At 38.5% G+C, this 20,624-nt stretch overlaps 1 protein-coding gene across 1 annotated transcript in view; it reads right to left on the reverse strand.

The window, feature by feature from the left end:
• Nucleotides 1-20,624, reverse strand: part of NDUFAF5 (NADH:ubiquinone oxidoreductase complex assembly factor 5) — a gene marked incomplete at both ends in the record, with an annotated part of 32,122 nt that overhangs the window by 2,599 nt on the left and 8,899 nt on the right. Inside the window, 3 exons of the mRNA XM_082856666.1 lie at nt 11,528-11,588; nt 15,470-15,667; nt 18,405-18,444. Coding sequence (XP_082712792.1) covers nt 11,528-11,588; nt 15,470-15,667; nt 18,405-18,444 — 299 coding nt within the window. The remainder of the gene's footprint in view (nt 1-11,527; nt 11,589-15,469; nt 15,668-18,404; nt 18,445-20,624) is intronic.

Here is a 20,624-nt window from a genome sequence, read left to right on the forward strand (position 1 = left end):
CTCTGGGCTTTGGGATAAACAGAAAAATCTGGGAAGCAGGTAGCTGTTAAAGACTCTCACAGTATTTTTAAGGTTAAGTTCAACTGCTTATTTAAAAAAGTCTAATTTATTATGGTTTACGAGGAACAATACTGAGTACTGTAACAACTGAACTTACCTTAAAACTACTGTGAAAGCCTCCAAAACTTTTCATGCATTCATCGGCTGATACACAACTTGTTCTGTAAAATTAGGTCAACATTCTGGACTTTCTTCTGTGAATTAATAATAATAGCAGCTTAAATGAGAAACACCACAACCATCAAGAAAAAAGTGTAACACAATGTAAAATGCCAAAAACCACTGGAAGGTAACACCAACTTCCAGTCTGCAGAGAAGCACCCCTGGAATTCTGCCAAGCTCCTCCCCTCCTGCATTCACCCCTCGACCACTCTTCTTCCTAAGTCAGCTGCCTCTCACCTTTTCAGTGGAGACTGGCTAACATTTCAGGATCTGAGTCAGGCTGCTACACTGGGCTTAAATCCTGGCTCTACCACTTACTAAACACATTGCCTTGGGCAAGTTATTTCGGTCTGTGCCCAGTCTCCTCATGCAAAACAAGAGAGGTTAACCATGCTAGCTAGTCTTACCTTCCTCATGAACATGCCTCATAAACGATGCTGGAGGGTGAGCTGCCTCACACATCAATCTGATTGTCCCTCTTCTGCACAATATTCTCCCAACAGACTGCAAGGCTGACCTGATAAAGTCTAGATAAGCCTCTAATGGACTATCCTGCATCATTTCCCGTCATTTTCCCATTCTACATATTCAAGCAATACTGAATTACTGTACAGTTTCTCAATTAGGAAAGTAAAGGCTGAGCATAACCTCTTGAGTCTCCATGATTCTATATAGGCCTTTTCCTTGGCCTGGAATGCAAGGCCCCAACCCCCCAAAGGTGCACCCACCCCTTCATTCTTCTAGCAAACTCATTTTAGCTTAGGTGCTGCTGCTTCTGCAAAAGCATCCTTGATTCCCTAAGCAGATTTAGGGATTTTTCTCTGTTTTTCCCTGCACTTATAAAAAGAATTATCTCACTTTACAGTTAAAAGCATATGTCTGCCTATCTCTGTGTGTCTCTTTCTCTACTGGAGCATGAGTTCCCTAAGATCAGGAACTGTTATTTCCAACACTGGCTCGGTGGTTGGCACATGGTACATGCTCAATAAATGGTAAGTGGATGAATATAAAATCAACCAGTTAACATTTATAGCAACTTTGTTAAATATCACTTTTACAAGTTATCTTTAGATAAATTCATCCTAATCCTCTTCAGAGTAAGAGACACTGAGACTCTGGGAGGGCTCATGCCAAGGAGTACTTTCCAGAACTTCTGCTGTCAGTGTACTTATCCCTGCGGTGAGCCACAGCCACCCCCCACCTCTGCAGGAGACCCTCCAATACTAGCAGCCATGTGGCTGACAGGGTCTTGGTGCTACGGCCGGGTGTCAGGCCTGTGCCTCTGAGGTGGAAGAGCCGAGTTCAGGACAATGGTCCACCAGAGACCTCCTGGCTCCACATAATATTAAATGGCAAAAGTTCTCCCAGAGATCTCAATCTCAATGCTAAGACCCAGCTCCACTCAATGACCAGCAAGCTACAGGGTGGACACCCTATGCCAAACAACTAGCAAGACAGGAACACAACCTCACCCATCAGCAGAGAGGCTGCCTAAAATCATAAAAAGGTCACAGGCACCCCAAAACACACCACTGGACACAGTCCTGCCCACCAGAAAGACAAGATCCAGCCTCATCCACCAGAACACAGGCACCAGTCCCCTCCACCAGGAAGCCTACACAACCCACTGAACCAACCTCAGACACTTGGGGCAGACACAAAAACAATAGGAACTATGAACCTGCAGCCTGTGAAAAGTAGACCCCAAACACAGTAAGTTAAGCAAAATAAGAAGACAGAGAAATACACAGCAGATGAAAGAGGAAGGTAAAAACCCATCAGACCAAACAAATGAAGAGGAAATAGGCAGTCTACCTGAAAAAGAATTCAAAGCAATGATAGTAAAGATGATTCAAAATCTTGGAAAAAGAATGGAAAAAATACAAGAAACGTTTAACAAGGAACTAGAAGAACTAAAGAGCAAGCAAACAATGATGAACAACACAATAAATGAAATTAAAAATTCTCTAGAATGAATCAATAGCAGAATAACTGAGGCACAAGAACAGATAAGTGACCTGGAAGATAAAAAAATGGAAATAACTACTGCAGAGCAGAATAAAGAAAAAAGAATGAAAAGAATTGAGGACAGTCTCAGAGACCTCTGGGAAAACATTAAACACACCAACATTTGAATTATAGGGGTCCCAGAAGAAAAAGGGAAAAAGAAAGGGACTGAGAAAATATTTGAAGAGATTATAGTTGAAAACTTCCCTAATATGGGAAAGGAAATAGTCAATCAAGTCCAGGAAGCACAGAGAGTCCCATACAGGATAAATCCAGGAGAAGCATGCCAAAACACATAAGAATCAAACTATCAAAAATTAAATACAAAGAAAAAATATTAAAAGCAGCAAGGGAAAAGCAACAAATAACATACAAGGGAATCCCCATAAGGTTAACAGCTGATCTTTCAGCAGAAACTCTGCAAGCCAGAAGGGAGTGGCAGGACATACTTAAAGTGATGAAAGGGAAAAACCTACAACCAAGATTACTCTACCCAGCAAGGATCTCATTCAGATTCAACAGAGAAATTAAAACCTTTGCAGACAAGCAAAAGCTAAGAGAATTCAGCACCACCAAACCAGCTTTACAACAAATGCTAAAGGAACTCCTCTAGGCAGGGAACACAAGAGAAGGAAAATACCTACAATAACAAACCCAAAACAATTAAGAAAATGGTAATAGGAACATACATAACAATAATAACCTTGAATGTAAATGGATTAAATGACCCAACCAAAAGACACAGACTGGCTGAATGGATACAAAAACAAGACCTGTATATATGCTGTCTACAAGAGACCCACCTCAGAACTAGGGAAACATACAGATTGAAAGTGAGGGGATGGAAAAAGATATTCCATGCAAATGGAAATCAAAAGAAAGCTGGAGTAGCAGTTCTCATATCAGACAAAATAGATTTTAAAATAAAGACTATTACAAGAGACAAAGAAGGACACTACATAATAATCAAGGGATCAATCCAAGAAGAAGATATAACAATTGTAAGTATTTATGCACCCAACACAGGAGCACCTCAATAATTAAGGCCAATGCTAACAGCAATAAAAGGGGAAACAGACAGTAACACAATCATAGTAGGGCACTTTAACACCCCACTTTCACCAATGGACAGATTATCCAAAATGAAAATAAATAAGGAAACACAAGCTTTAGCTGATACATTAAACAAGATGGACTTAATTGATATTAATAGGACATTCCATCCAAAAACAACAGAATACACTTTCTTCTCAAGTGCTCATGGAACATTCTCCAGGATAGATCATATCTTGGGTTACAAATCAAGCCTTGGTAAATTTAAGAAAATCGAAATCGTATCAAGTAACTTTTCCAACCACAACGCTATGAGACTAGATATCAATTACAGGAAAAAATATGTTAAAAATACAGACACATGGAAGCTAAACAATACACAACTAAATAACCAAGAGATCACTGAAGAAATCAGAGGAAATCAAAAAATAGCTAGAAACAAATGACAATGAAAACACGATGACCCAAAACCTATCGGATGCAGCAAAAGCAGTTCTAAGTGGTAAGTTTATAGCTATACAAGCCTATCTTAAGAAACATCTCAAATAAACAACCTAACCTTACACCTAAAGCAATTAGAGAAAGAAGAACAAAAAAACCCCCAAAGTTAGCAGAAGGAAAGAAATCATATAGATCAAATCAGAAATAAATGAAAAAGAAATGAAGGAAACGATAGCAAAGATCAATAAAAGTAAAAGCTGGTTCTTTAAGAAGATAAACAAAATTGATAAACCATTAGCCAAACTTATCAAGAAAAAAAGGGAGAAGACTCAAATCAATAGAATTAGAAATGAAAAAGAAGTAACAACTGACTCTGCAGAAATACAAAGGATCATGAGAGATTACTACAAGCAACTATATGCCAATAACATGGACAACCTGGAAGAAATAGACAAATTCTTAGAAATGCACAACCTTCCCAGACTGAACCAGGAAGAAATAAAAAATATGAACAGACCGCTCACAAGCACTGAAATTGAAACTGTGATTAAAAATCTTCCAACAAACAAGAGCCCAGGACCAGATGGCTTCACAGGCGAATTCTATCAAACATTTAGAGAAGAGCTAACACCTATCCTTCTCAAACTCTTCCAAAATATAGCAGAGGGAGGAACACTCCCAAACTCATTCTACGAGGCCACCATCACCCTGATACCAAAAACCAGACACAGATGTCACAAAGAAAGAAAACTACAGGCCAATATCACTGATGAACACAGATGCAAAAATCCTCAACAAAATACTAGCAAACAGAATCCAACAGCACATTAAAAGGATCATATACCATGATCAAGTGGGGTTTATCCCAGGAATGCAAGGATTCTTCAATATACGCAAATCTACCAACGTGATACACCATATTAACAAACTGAAGAATAAAAACCATATGATCATCTCAATAGATGCAGAGAAAGCTTTTGACAAAATTCAATACCCATTTACGATAAAAACCCTCCAGAAAGTAGGCATAGAGGGAACTTTCTTCAACATAATAAAGGCCATAGATGACAAACCCACAGCCAACATCATCCTCAATGGTGAAAAACTGAAAGCATTTCCACTAAGATCAATAACAAAATAAGGTTGCCCACTGTCACAACTCTTATTCAACACAGTTTTGGAAGTTTTAGCCACAGCAATCAGAGAAGAAAGAGAAATAAAAGGAACCCAAATTGGAAAAGAAGAAGTAAAGCTGTTACTCTCTGCAGATGACATGATACTATACACAGAGAATCCCAAAGATGCTACAGAAAACTACTAGAGCTAATCAATGAATTTGGTAAAGTAGCAAGATACAAAATTAATGCACAGAAATCTCTTGCATTCCTATACATTGATGATGAAAAATCTGAAAGTGAAATTAAGAAAACACTCCCATTTACCATTTCAACAAAAAGAATGAAATATGTAGGAATAAACCTACCTAAGGAGACAGAAGACCTGTATGCAGAAAATTATAAGACAGTGATGAAAGAAATTAAAGATACAAACAAATGTAGAGATATACCCTGTTCCTGGATTGGAAGAATCAACATTGTGAAAATGACTCTACCCAAAGCAATCTACAGAGGCAATGCAATCCCTATCAAAATACCAATGGCATTTCTCACAGAACGAGAACAAAAAATTTCACGATTTGTAAGGAAACACAAAAGACCACGAAGAGCCAAAGCAATCTTGAGAAAGAAAAATGGAGCTGGAGGAATCAGGCTCCTGGATTTCAGACTATACTACAAAGCTACAGTAATCAAGACAGTATGGTATTGGCACAAAAACAGAAATATAGATCAACGGTACAGGATAGAAAGCCCAGAGATAAACCCATGCATGTATGGTCACCTTATTTTTGATAAAGGAGGCAAGAATATACAATGGAGAAAAGACAGCCTGTTCAATAAGTGGTGCTGGGAAAAATGGACAGCTACATATAGACGTATGAAATTAGAACACTCCCTAACACCATACACAAAAATTAACTCAAAATGGATTAAGGACTTAAATGTAAGGCCAGACACTATCAGACTCTTAGAGGAAAACATAGGCAGAACACTCTATGACATAAATCACAGCAAGATCCTTTTTGACCCACCTCCTAGAGTAATGGCAATAAAAACAAAAATAAACAAATGGGACCTAATGGAACCTAAAAGGTTTTGCACAGCAAAGGAAACCATAAACAAGACCAAAAGACAACCCTCAGAATGGGAGAAAATATTTGCAAATGAAGCAACTGACAAAGGATTAATCTCCAAAACATACAAGCAACTCATGCAGCTCAATATCAAAAAAACAAACAACCCAATCCAAAAATGGGCAGAAGACCTAAATAGACATTTCTCCAAAGAAGATATACAGATTGCCAAAAACACATGAAAGAATGCTCAACATCACTAATCATTAGAGAAATGCAAATCAAAACTACAATGAGATATCATCTCACACCAGTCAGAATGGCCTTCATCAAAAAATCTACAAACAATAAATGCTGGAGAGGGTGTGGAGAAAAGGGAAACCTCTTGTACTATTGGTGGGAATGTAAATTGATACAGCCACTATGGAGAACAGTATGGAGGTTCCTTAAAAAACTAAAAATAGAACTACCATACGACCCACAATCCCACTACTGGGCATATACCCTGAGAAAACCATAATTCAAAAAGAGTCATGTACCAAAATGTTCACTGCAGCTCTATTTACAATAGCCAGGACATGGAAGCAACCTAAGTGTCCATCAACAGATGAATGGATAAAGATGTGGCACATATATACAATGGAATATTACTCAGCCAAAAAAGGGAACAAAACTGAGTTATTTGTAGTGAGGTGGATGGACCTAGAGACTGTCATACAGAGTGAAGTTATTCAGAAAGAGAAAAACAAATACTGTATGCTAACACATATATATGGAATCTAAAAAAAAAAAGAAAAAAAGAAAATCGTCAGAAGAACCTAGGGGCCAGACGGGAATAAGGATGCCGACCTACTAGAGAATGGATTTGAGGATACGGGGAGGGGGAAGGGTAATCTGGGACAAAGTGAGAGAGTGGCATGGACATACATACTCTCCCAAATGTAAAATAGATAGCTAGTGGGAAGCAGCCACATAGCACAGGGAGATCAGCTCGGTGCTTTGTGACCACCTAGAGGGATGGGAAAGGGAGGGTGGGAGGGAGACGCAAGAGGGAGGAGATATGGGGATATACATATATGTATAGCTGATTCACTTTGTTATAAAGCAGAAACTAACATACCAGGGTAAAGCAACTATACTCAAATAAAGTTGTTAAAAAAGAAAAAAGAATAAGAGACATTAAAGACTAAAGCACATGGTTTGTGTAAAAGGCTTTACAGTAAAAATAAGAGAAGCACTGGCAAAGCCTCTTAAAGGTAAATATTAGACAACAGTTCCTTAAAATACATGAACGATTAAAACCCTTAAGGGAAGGGGAGTTATCAACTGGAAAGGGGCATGAAGCAAACTTCTAGGGGCTGGAAATGTTCTAGTCTGTGGTTTATATAGTACTTAAAAATACGAGCAGCTGTACAGTTAAGATTAGTGCATTTTACTCAACTCTATGTTAATTTCAGTGGAAAAAAAATGCAGAGATCAAGTATGCAGTACAGGGTTTAATCACTTAATTCCAGATTAAGTGTGACCATGGACAAGACACTCAACTTCTCAATGTTTCAATTTGCTCATCTGTAAAATTAGGATATTAGAAAACCTCACAGAATTGCACTTAGAACAGAATAAGTTCTGTATTTTTAAATCAATGGGTGGTAACTTTTTCCAGCTGATAGGTCTAATTTCTAGTCTCTTTCTCTTTTCCTTCTTGAAATGAATCATGAACACAGCATTTATTACATAGCAGAACAAAACTAAATGCTGTATTTGAAAAATATTTTTGTCAGTAGAGTCTGAATGATAAATCATCAGCCTATCACCACCTCTCAAGCCCTCGGATGAAGGGTCTCTGTGATTACAGTAGGAGGAGCCAAGTGCACCTCAGGAGGGGCTGTGTGATTTATTATTGGTCCCCCGTCACCTTGGGCATGCATGTTAAGGCTGCCAATCCCTGATTAAACTAGAATGAGTGAAGAGTGACTTAAAATCTTTTGCACAGTGAAGGAAACCATAAACAAAACGAAAAGACAGCCCTCAGAATGGGAGAAAATATTTGGAAACGAAGCAGCTGACAAGGGATTAATCTAAAAAATATATAAACAGTTCATGCAACTCAATATCAGAAAAAACAAACGACACAATCAAAAAATGGGCAGAAGGGCTTCCCTGCTGGCGCAGTGGTTGAGAACCTGCCTGCCAGTGCAGGGAACACGTGTTCGAGCCCTCGTCCAGGAAGATCCCACATGCCATGGAGCAACTAAGCCTGGGCGCCACAACTACTGAGCCTGTGTGCCACAACTACTGAAGCCCATGCGCCTAAAGCCCGTGCTCCACAACAAGAGAAGCCACGGCAATGAGAAGCCCGTGCAATGCAACGAAGAGTAGCCCCCGCTCGCCACAACTAGAGAAAGCCCACACACAGCAACAAAGACCCAATGCAACCAAAAATAAATTAATTAATTAATTTTAAAATAAATGGGCAGAAGATCTAAATAGATATTTCCCCAAAGAAGACATACAGATGGTTAAATACGGTATGCTAACACATATATATGGAATCTAAAAAAGAAAAAAAAAGGTCATGAAGAACCTAGGGGCAAGACAGGAATAAAGACGCAGACCTACTAGAGAATGGACTTGAGGACACGGGGAGGGGGAAGGGTAAGCTGGGACAAAGTGAGAGAGTGGTAGTATATATATGGACATATATACACTACCAAATGTAAAATAGATAGCTAGTGGGAAGCAGTCACATAGCACAGGGAGATCAGCTCAGTGCTTTGTGACCAGCTAGAATGGTGGGATAGGGAGGGTGGGAGGGAGGAAGATGCAAGAGGGAAGAGATATGGGGATATATGTATACGTATAACTGATTCACTTTGTTATAAAGCAGAAACTAACACACAATTTTAAAGCAATTATACTCCAATAAAAATGTTAAAAAAAACCCAATGCAGCCAAAATAAATAAATATATTTATTTTTTAAAAAGGCACATGAAAATATGTTTAACATCACTAATTATTAGAGAAATGCAAACAAAAACTACACTGAGGTATCATCTCACACGGGTCAGAATGGCCATCACCAAAAAATCTACAAACAATAAATGCTGGAGAGGGTGTGGAGAAAAGGGAACACTACTACACTGTTGGTGGGAAATGTAAGCTGGTACAACCACTATGGAGAGCAGTATGGAGGTTCCTTAAAAAACTAAAAATAGAGCTACCATATGATCCAGGAATCCCACTCCTGGGCATGTATCTGGAGAAAACCATAATTCGAAAAGATACATGCACCCCAGTGTTCACTGCTGCACTATTTCCAATAGTTAGGACATGGAAGCAACCTAAATGTGCATCAACAGAGGAATGGATAAAGATGATGTGATATATATATACAATGGAATACTACTCATAAAAAAGAAAGAAATAATGCCATTTGCAGCAACATGGATGGCCCTAGAGATTGTCATACTGAGTGAAGTAAGACAAAGACAAATATAATATAATATGGCTTATATGTGGAATCTAAAAAAAGGGTACAAATGAACTTATCTACAAAACAGAAATAGAGTTACAGATGTAGAAAACAAACTTATGGTTACCACAGGGTAAGGGTGGGGGAAGGATAAATTGGGAGATTGCGGTTGACATATACACACTACAATATATAAAATAATAAGGACCTACTGTATACCACAGGGAACTCTACTCAATACTCTGTAATGGCCTATTTGTGAAAAGAATCTAAAAAAAGGAGGCTGAATGATAGGTAAAATGGACTTTGTTACAAATGGGCAGCTACAAGAAGCAGGAGAGTCAGTCAAGAGAGTGCCAGAACAGGGGTCAAGAAGGCAAGAGTTTAGCACCCAGTTCTACCACTAACAGGCAAGTGTTCTCTTTGGGCATAATATTTCTGACTAGTAGGACAGGGGTAAAGTAGTTACCAGAGGGTTATTACAGAAGCAAGTGCAACAGTGCAACAGTCGGCAGCCTCGCCTCTTTCGGGGTTGGGAGGTTGGGTGTGTGTCCTTGCTGCTCCTCAAAGCTTCTCCCAGGCCATGACCTCTCTACTGCTTCCAACACCACCTATTCACAAATGACTCACAATGTTTACCTGGGCCAGTAGCCTCCTCTGAGCTACACAGCCACACACTCAACTGCCTACCTGACATCTTGTTTCAGCTTTTTCAAAAGCGTTTCCAATCCAACATGCCCAAGTGTGAACTCAAGAGCTGTCCCTGCCCATACTTGGTTATCTTCTACTGTTTCTCTATCAATGAAGGGCACCATCTATCTGGCTAGGAGAGCCAGAAACTCAGTGCTATGTTTGAAATGTCTCGCTCCTTCATCGGCCCATGTGTAATCCATCAGCAAGAACTGTCACAATTATCTCGTAAACATCTCCAGAATCCATTCACTTCTCTCCACCTCCACTGCCACCACCTTAGTCCAAACCACCACCATTTCTCAGTAAGCTTTCCAGCTGTTAAGTCTCCTACTAGTTTATCTGCCAATCCATTTAAAAAAAAATACAAATCTGACATCATGACCCCTCCCCCCCTTAAAATACCTCAAGGGGCCTTTTAAGATAAAGACAAACAATCTTAACAAAGGTTACAAGGCCCCCATTTACCTACCAATTTAATCAGTCAACTTTTCTTTTTACTCCCTGTATTCTGGCCAAAATGCCCTTCTTTCAGTTCTTGTCACGTTCTTTCTTGCAACAGGGCCTTTGCACATGCTGTTCTCCGTGGCTGGGACTCAATTCCTCCCTGCTTTGCCTAGTGACCCCGCTTCATTTTTTAGGGCACAACCATCACTTCCTCAGACAGGACTTTGTTGACTCTCCCACACCAGGACCTATCCCACCTAACCCCCTGGCAACCCGCAATCCTACACTAACCCAACTACCTGCTTTCTTTCTACCTGTGCCTGGATCTGAGCTGCCAAGTGTTGCTGGAGAAAGTCACTGAGGTGTTCTACCACCCTCATATGCTCCTTCAAGAAAGTCCTGCCAGGACAGGAATAAAGACGCAGACGTAGAGAGTGGGCTTGAGGACACAGGAAGGGGGAGGGGTGGGCTGGGACGAGATGAGAGAGTGTCATGGACATATATATACACTACCAATTGTAGAATGGATGGCTGGTGGGAAGCAGCTGCATAGCACAGGGAAATGAGCTCGGTGCTTTGTGACCACCTAGAGGGATGGGAAAGGGAGGGTGGGGGGAGACGCAAGAGGGAGGAGATATGGGGATATTTGTATATGTATAGCTGATTCACTTTGTTATACAGCAGAAACTAACACAACACTGTAAAGCAATTATACTCCAATAAAGATGTTAATAAAAAAAAGAAAGTCCTGCCAGCCTTTCACAGGCAGTCACAGCTCTAAGTTCCTCTACTTCACAGCACTTACCACAATTCTAGTTTAACGTTTATCTTTGTGGCAGCTGCCTCATATCGGCCTCACCCATTTTACAGTATAAACTCCATGAAGACAGTCCGCTTTCTCCTCACCCAGTGTATCTCTAGTGCTTGGCCCCAGTGCTTGCCATAGCCAGCCCTCAAAATACGACTCTCATATGGAGTCTAAAAGTTCTTTAAAGTGTCTTACCTTGTAAATCTTCCATCAATTCAAACATTCCAGGATAGTTAACTTGAATTTCATCAGTGTCCTATTCAAAAAGAAAGACAAATCCTTTGGCATTCATTACCAAAAATCCAGATTAGAAAAGAGGTTGTAGAGATTGCCCAGACCAATCTCATGGTAAGCAGGAATCTTCTTTAAAGTATTCTTCACAGACGTCATCTGGCTTACACCTGATTTACTCCATCAACTGGTTCTAATTCTCTCCTTGGGATTAACACAGAATAAAGTCTATTCTGTACTCTGCAAACAATTACCCTTTTCTTCAAGTCTTTGAAAACTCTTCCAGGACACTATAATTTTTTTAGGGGGAGGGGTTAGGCTTCTAGACAAAATTTATAGATCCTTACATGTGCTGACTTCATTTTTCTCTACATAGTCAATATCAATCTCACTCTCTCTCAAAATGTGACACGCAGAATAAAGCCAAAAAGGGTCATCTCCCAAGATGCTTTCATTCTACTCCCAGTGATGCAGCAATACTACACAGACTAGTTTAGGAAAGGGCACATGGCTGGCACATACAGTTTATTTCTCAAGTGAACTGCTGAACAATGATACCCCACTCTTTTTGAAGTTTGATACAGGAGTTCACTGTTGGTACAGTGGCAGAGACCACTGATGCTCCCCAAACATCCAGGTACTCCTTGACACTTCACAACCCCAGACATTTCTCCTGGCAAAAGAAAAGTGAGGTGGAGGCAAGGTAATAAAGAGCTAGTGAGCCTTTTCCAGGCCGTCTCTGCTGCAGTGACCTTAAAGGATACAAGGCCGAGATGGCACAACTACAGGATGGAGAGGAGCTGCCCAACCAGCATGGCTGTGATGTGAAAAACTCCTGTGTTAACCACTCAGATGTAGGAGTCTGCCTACACTGGAAACTAGCCCTGAATATAGGACACTTTTTTTTCAAGTTTGCTATCAAAATGCTGCACATATCTCAAACTTCATCCTATTGGCACTAACCACTTTTGAAGTATCTAGATCTTTTTGTATTCTGTAGCTTTATCTAATATGTTAACTACACCTCCCAATTTTGGACTTTAATGTTGCACAGAATCAAATACAAAACCCTAAGGAACACTTATCAGAAACATCCATTCTAATTCCTAAAGAAATGCAAAACAAAATGACCAATTACTATTTTAACATTAGAGATACAAAACAAAAGTATAAGCGGCGGATTAACATACACTGTTGATGAGGCATGTCAATTAATGCTACCTTATGGACAGTAATTTTACTGTCAAAATTTGAAACGCATATTCTTTGACTAGGCAATACCATTGCTAGAAATTGATCTGACCGATTATGTAAAAGAAAATTCACTGCAGCATTTTTTGAAAGAGTATAAAAAAAACAAACAACAAACTGCAACCAATTTAAATGTCCATTTACAGACAGCAGGTTAAATAAAGTATATCTATTCAATGAAATACTATATAGCTGTCAAAAAAGAATGTGGTAGATGTATGTTTGTAGGGGAGGATCTTCAAGATATTTTATTGTCTGGGGGAAAAAAAAGAGTGCATATAGAAAAAAGCAAAAGAGTATATATTGTTGCATGTGTACATTTAAGTGATATAACTGTACTCCAGTCTGTGAGGAAAAAGTGTTCTGAAAGGATATATAAGACAGTTAACCAAAGTCATCCTTGTGGAAAGGAATGGGGTGTCAGAAGGCAGGAGGAGACTTCTGTTCATTTTGGACCCACTCTCTTACTCTCTCTATACATGGTTTGTTTGTGTTTTTTTTTCATTTTTTAAAAAAACATATGCATGGATCAGGTTGTATGTGCACTTTTTAATAAGATCATCTCTGGATAGTCCCTTCTATATATTTTTCTACATGGGGAAATTATTTTTAAAAAGAGATTCTAAGATTAAAAATAAATTTCCTTCCAGCTAATGCCTAACCATTAAACAATATCCTTTGAAAACAATTCAACGAAAGCAACTAAAAGCACCATCTCCTTCTCAATCAAGAGTACCACAATAGCCTTGTCAAAGGTCTTATTCAAATTAAGATGGGGGACCATATTTGCAGTTTTCTTCTAATATACTAGCCTGGAAACTATTCTAAAAGGAAATGAGCTTCATTAAGAATGCCAACTAACTCTAAAAATAATTCACCAAGAGGGTCATATAAATGTAAATATAATTACATGATATTAATTTAACTTGATTTCACTTTACAAATAAAAATCCATTGTAGTATAAAAGTAACATATCTAATGTATAAAACATAAAACTGTATAATTGATTATCTAAAAGCTTTCTTGCATGGGAGTTTTAGAAAATGAATTAGGATGCAATGTTAATACAGCACTTTAGAGACAATGTATATGTCTCAAGGAACAAATTTCTATAGATTTTATATATTAAATTAGCAACTAATTTTATAAACTATAGAGAAGATTATACAGCAATATTTTTGCATTATATTAATGTTTGAGTCATTCTGCTCAATTTTGGAGAAGTATATGGAAGGTATTCTGAATTATTTGAATTCCCAATTAACAGAAATGTAGGCTTTGAAATGTTATAATGTCAGGTTAAACATTTTTAGTAGAAATCTTTCTAGAACACACAACTCACTTTACAACCATAGAAAACTGCAAGTGGTTAACATAATTTAACTTTCTTTCAATGACTCAGTAGAAGTCTCATCTTTTTCCTAATGGGCAATGAATTTTGAGTCCCTTAATACTGCTGACTAACCTGTTTGACTGGGCACGAGTTCTTCAACATCACTCCGTGAGGGTTGTCGTCAGTTCCCAGTCTCTGTCTCTTCCCTTCCCCGGAAGGGAAACCCCTTCCCAACATCAGAGGCCCTGCTGGTCTACACTCCTTGCTTTCTATCAAAGCACGGAAGGATATGACAAGCCATTTTCGGTAGGTTGACTTTATGAAACACACTCACACTACATCTCCTTAAAAAGTTACTTTAAGTTTATAGTCTCTAATTATGCAATGAGAAGCTTTCTTCATTAAAAAAATTCCTATTTCTTCTAATCAGGTTTAGAGATGTTTTTAGGCCTGAGGGGTTTGGAAAATCATGGCAAGTCCATTCTCTGGAAGGCAGTAATGACATCTTTTAGAATGACTTTGTTGCTGAAGGAGGTTTGAAGGGGGAATCCCTGTCTGGATGCGTCCCTGTGGGAAGCCTTGGCCTGGAAAGTGTTAGGAGTAGAGGGAGGAGGAGAGAGGAAGGCAGGAACTAGGACTTATTGAGCATTTATTGTGAAGGTCCAGGTACTTTATACCCTTTAAATTATTTAATCCTAACGGCCACCTGTGGTGAGGAACATTTGCATTTTTTTAAAAAAAATGAATGCTCAGAGAGGTGAAGTAAACCCCCCAAATTCCCCTAGCTAGTAAAGGGGCAAGGTAAGGATTCAAATTATACTGTCAGACGCCAGCACCCTGCACCATCACTGCACCATGGTGACTCCTTGTTTCTTCATCGCTGATGGTCTCGGGTCCTCTTCCCAGATCTCTCCAGTCCTGATGGTGTACAGCCCCCTGTCCTCCCTTCTCTACCTGGATCTAACCCAGGGCCTCGTGAATGCACGCTCTCTCATTTCTGCCTCACACGGCACCACTTCACTTGAGGGCTGGTGGTAGAGGCAATGCTGTGAATGCTCCCGTACACCCGCTTCCCTCCTCCTCTGGGATGCTCTAACTCTCATGTTACACCTAACTCTGGATTTGAAGACTGTGATGGAGTAGCATGTCTCAGAAAATAGCCTCCTTGTTAACTGAGGTACATTCTTTGTTTGAGTTACTTATTCAGGTAATGGATAATAAAAGTTTTACATTCCTACCTTGTGTCAATCAAGATAAAAAGAGAGAGTGATTATTTCTGAACTGTGTAATTAATGGGTTACTCAATTCTCTTGATAGTTACCACAGTCAGCGTATTAAAGCCGGCTCTCCCGAGCAGATGTCCTAGGTCATTGACAGCAGTGAAAGGAGAGACGTGTGGAGAAAATCCTCCTTCCCTTTCTGTTTCCGCTAACTGTAATGAACACCGGAGTTCATAGAGAGTGTCACCTCCAAACAATGCACCAATAAACACTCCATCTGGTTTTAAAACACAATGAATCTGAAATAAATATAAACAACAAAACTATTCAAAATTTTACATATAAAAATGTTAACAGGATATATGGTATCTAGATCAATATTTTATGATTACCATTCTTATTTTGTCAAATTAATAACCAGATAATTTATTAAATAACACTTAGACAACCAACTATCAGAAAGGCACTGCAGTATAATATTGTTGTGAAGATAGACATTTACTGATAGTGTTAATATCTATAAAATATTTTATATGTTTTCAATTTTTTATAATAGACAAAACTGACTCTTATAATCAGTAAAATATTGAAAGAAAAAAATTTTAAAGTGTGGTAGAGTACAAAAATCACCATCCTCCCTGTATCTGTGCCCTCTGAAACGCTGCTCAACAACAACTCCCATTAAGGGATGGAGCCTACTTCCCCCTCCTGGAATCTGGGCTAGCCTTGTGACTTGCACTGACCAAAAGAATGCAGAGCAAGTTGACAGTGTGTCAGTGTCAAGCCGAGGTCTCAATGGCCTTGCTGCTTCCACCTGCCCTCTAGGAGCCCCGTCTGGCCACCACGTTGTGAACAAGCCTGAGCTGGCCTGGTGAAGGATGAGAGATCAGCCAGGCGTGCCAGCTGAAGCCCTCCGACACCTCCAAGACAATCCATTGGCATATCAGACACACGGGTGAGCCAAGCCAGACCCAGAAGAATTTCCTAAGTCCAGCTCAAATCCCTAATTCACAAAATTGTGAGCTAATTATTTTTAAAACAAAAAGCTGAGGTGGCTTATTATGCAGAAAAAATTGATTTACAGAGAAACCATTATGATTCACAACATTAATCTAGTAACATTTTAGTTAAAATATTAACATATTAATCCAGTAACATACAGAATTAAGAAGTAACCAACTTATTTTTCAGCTTTAAAACAAAAACCAGTTTCAATTGATAACTTGAGCAAAATAGCAGCCAGAATGAATTCCAGATCATAAATGTTTACTCAATGAGTCTTAGAACTACAATCTTTAACTAGTTTTGACTCTGACTATTCTCAACAACGAGGAACATTACAGGACAGGGTGGATTCTGAAGTACATCAGAACCCAAATCACAGTAGGCTCTTCTAATTCAAGTATGCATCTTGGATTTACATTTAATACATTATGAAGCAATTACAAAACAGTATATAAGCAAACCAACTGTAAAATCTTTTGGTTTTTTTCTTCTACCCCTTTAGTGGTACTTCTTTCTCTTGCCACCAAACTCTAATATAACGTACCTAGAATTTAGTCCTCAGCTCTCTTCAGCTTCTCTCTACCACAGAGGGCTTACCAGTTCCCATGGATTTCACAAGGATCACTTTCCAATTTCTACCTTGAGCTTCCCAGAACTCTAAATTTGTCTTTAGCTGCCTGTGCGCCATGAATATCTGTCTCTTGATAAACTTACTCCCTCCCCTTCCCCAGTACATCCAACACACACACAACACTTTTTCTTAAACCAACTCCCTTTTCCAAATGCCATATTTCTGTTAATTACCATTTTCTATTCCCTTTATCTGATCACTACCATTCTTTCCCCTACTTTTACTAATTATTCTCCAGTCATCCAGACTCAAAACTTTAAGGCAAGTTTTGACTCCTGACTCTTTTTGATCTTCAGCTCTAACCAGCCACCAAACTGTTGATTCTTACTTTGCAGAGTCCTAAATACCTTTCTCTTCTTTTTAACTCCTACCATTGCCACATAGGTTTAGTGTATCTCATGCCTGGGCCACTGAAACAGTCTCTCTTCCATGTAACCAAATTCCAGCATCAGTTTTCTAATCAGCAAAATGAAGCTATCCTGCAGAGTTATTTAACACATATATAAAACAGAGCACAGTGATTGGCAAACAGTATATGCTTAAGATATGGTAGTTATTATCCTGCCTACCAGCTTTTTAATCATGTTACTTTCCTCTTCAAAATTCTCCAGTGGCTCTGAATTGCCTTAAGAAAAAACTCCTAATTCCTTAATCTGTCACCTGAGTCTGCCTAAATCTGGTCCCAAAATTCCTCATCTACACCTGGCACTATACTAATTCTCTAACAGGCTTCCTCTTTGTCCTTTCAGGCTCCTGAGTCTCTTACACCTCCTATCTATCCCGGGATTCTGCCTTCCTGGAGTGTATTCCCACTCCAAATCTGACCTACCCTTTGAGGCCCTGTTCAAGAAATTCCTTCCTCTTAAAGGTTTCCTAGGCCACTCCAAGCCACAGTGATCTCCTTCCCTCCTCTGAACATGATGCTTTTTACCCACCCTTCATCTGTTTGTTGATCAATATCAACCGAGAAGCATTTACTAGCATTGCCTAAGTATAAGGTATGGGGGAGATACAAACACTGTAGGAACAAATAGGTTCTCACCCCCACAAAAAATTTATAGGCAGTGCAGGAAGAAAAGAAAGCCACACAGAAAATGTCTTATGATATTAGTACTATTTTGTCTTAAATATTTATGAAAACTTTAGTAACATCTCCATAATTAGATTTCTTAATTCTCAGGGAACAGGGAGTCACTAATGTACTTCTTAATATGCCAAAGGGCACCAAGTGTATCTGGCCGACAGAAGATAATCAATTTTTTATTTGCTTCCGTTTCCAATTGTCAAAAATATAAAATGGAAAACATCTATAAGTTTCTGTGTAAAAACAGAAACATCTATAAGTTGCTAATAATAAACAAAATAACACAGGCTATTAGAATCAACACTAAGATTTTTACCTGTTCAAGTGCTCTAGGAAGGTCATTCACCCAGTGCAAACTAAAATATAAAACACACATTTGTTTTAGCTTAATGTGTATAATTAATTAGTACGAGCAGCACTAGAATAATGATAAGCCACAAAAAAGGTGTACATTTTGATGTTTGAAATTGCATATCAAAATTCACTGATTGTTTTCATACAAGTTTTAAAATAAAAAATATTCCTAGGGAATTACCTTCCTTCTGCTGCAGGAGAAAATGTGACAGTATATCACTTTCCTGATATGATTATCTCTCCAAATAGTCTTCAATGAATAAAGTAAAAGTCAGCTTTTCTAAAGCATACATACAAATGGCCAACAGGTATATGAAAAGATGCTCAACAACACTAATAATTAGGGAAATGCAAATCAAAACCACAATGAGATGTTACCTTATACCTATCAGGATGTCCATTAACAAAAAGAGATGACAAAGGCTGGTGAGGATGTGGAGAAAAGAGAGCCTTTGTGCATTGTTGGTGGGAACATAAACTGGAACAGCTGCTGTGGAAAACAGTATGAAGGTTCCTCAAAAAATTAAAAATTGAACTACCATATGATCCAGCAATCCCACATCTAGATATTTATCTGAAGGAAGTAAAGTCATTATCTTGAAGAGATACCTGTATTCCCATGTTCATAGCAGTATTATTCACAGTAGCCAAGGTATGGAAACAATCCAAGTGTCCATTAAGAGATGAATGGATAAAAAAGATGTGGTGTGTACACAGACACACACACACACACACACACACAGAGACACACACACACAGAGGAATATTATTCACCCATAAAAAAGAAGGAAATCCTGCTTTTTGGGTCAACATGGATGGACCTTGAGGGCATTATGCTAAGTGAAATAAGCAAGACGAAGGAAGAAAAATACTGTATGTTCTCACTTATATGCAGAATCTAAAAAAGCCAAACACATAGAAACAGAGTAGAATGGTGGCTGCCAGGGGCAGAGGGAAACAGGGAGATGTTCAAAGGATACAAACTCCCAGCTTTAAGATAAACAAGATTTGGGGATCTAATACACAGCATGGTGACTATAATTAACAACACTGTATTATATAATTGAAGGTTTTTAAGAGAGTAGATCTTAAATGTTATCACCACATACATACACAAAAAATTGCAATTATGTGAAGGGATGAAAATTGTTAAGTAACCTTATTGTGGTAATCATTTTGCAATATATGTATGTATTTGATTATCATATGGTACACCTTAAACTTACATATGTTATATATAAATAATACCTCAATAAAGCTGGGGAAAAAAATAAAGTAAAAATCATCCCTATCTGGCATCTCATTTAAACAGTGCTATTCTGAGAAATTATTTGAAATAGTAAAAATAAGGACCTGATGACATATTCAAGGAAGTTCACCAATTAAATCAAACAATTAAGCTAGATATATATAGAATTCTAAGTCCTACTTTCGCGGGGTGAGGTGGGGAAGCCACTTCATCAGACCTATAATTTTCCCAAGGCAAACAGTATTACTCATCAAAAATAACTCAATGAGTTTTCTGATAAATAATATCCCATATTTTTTAAGACTATAAAAAAGAATAAATAAACTCAAAGTTCTATATACTTAAAACTAAATTTTAGAAATGTCTTGCATTGTCTTTGGACTCTATTTGACCCTCTCCCAGAGTGTGGTGTTGTATAACCACAAGACTCAGTCTCTGTAGAGTATGGTCACACTTTCCTGGTAGAGCTGGCATCCTCTTAGCTGAATTCCAGGAGAGCACCAAAGACCCATTTCAAACCATACTATGTTAAGCTCACACTTATCTTTCATAATGCTTTCTAACAATTATTTGATACTTTAAAAATTGAGGTCATATTATAAACTCTATCATACTTATGGGGAAACTGAAAGTGACAGAATTACAGTAGTTACTTGCAAATAACAAGCACATGAGCTAAAGTTAAAACTCAGGTTCTGACTCTCTGCCCAGGGCTCTTTCCCTTAGACCAAAGACGTGTAATGTTTTCCATTTCACAATAGAATCTGAATACTTTTCTAAGTTTGTTCAGCACACCTCAAAAAGCAGAGAAAAAATTACAAACTCACTAAAGAAAACAGCAAGGGTGACCAACTCTCCCAGTTTGCCTGGAACTGGGGTTTCCTGAGACACAGGCCTTTCAGTGCTAACACTGGTAAAGTCTTGGGCAAACCA

Source organism: Leucopleurus acutus (genome assembly GCF_964270905.1).
Source record: "Leucopleurus acutus genome assembly, chromosome: 16".
In the NCBI taxonomy this organism is placed as follows: Eukaryota; Metazoa; Chordata; class Mammalia; order Artiodactyla; family Delphinidae; genus Leucopleurus; species Leucopleurus acutus.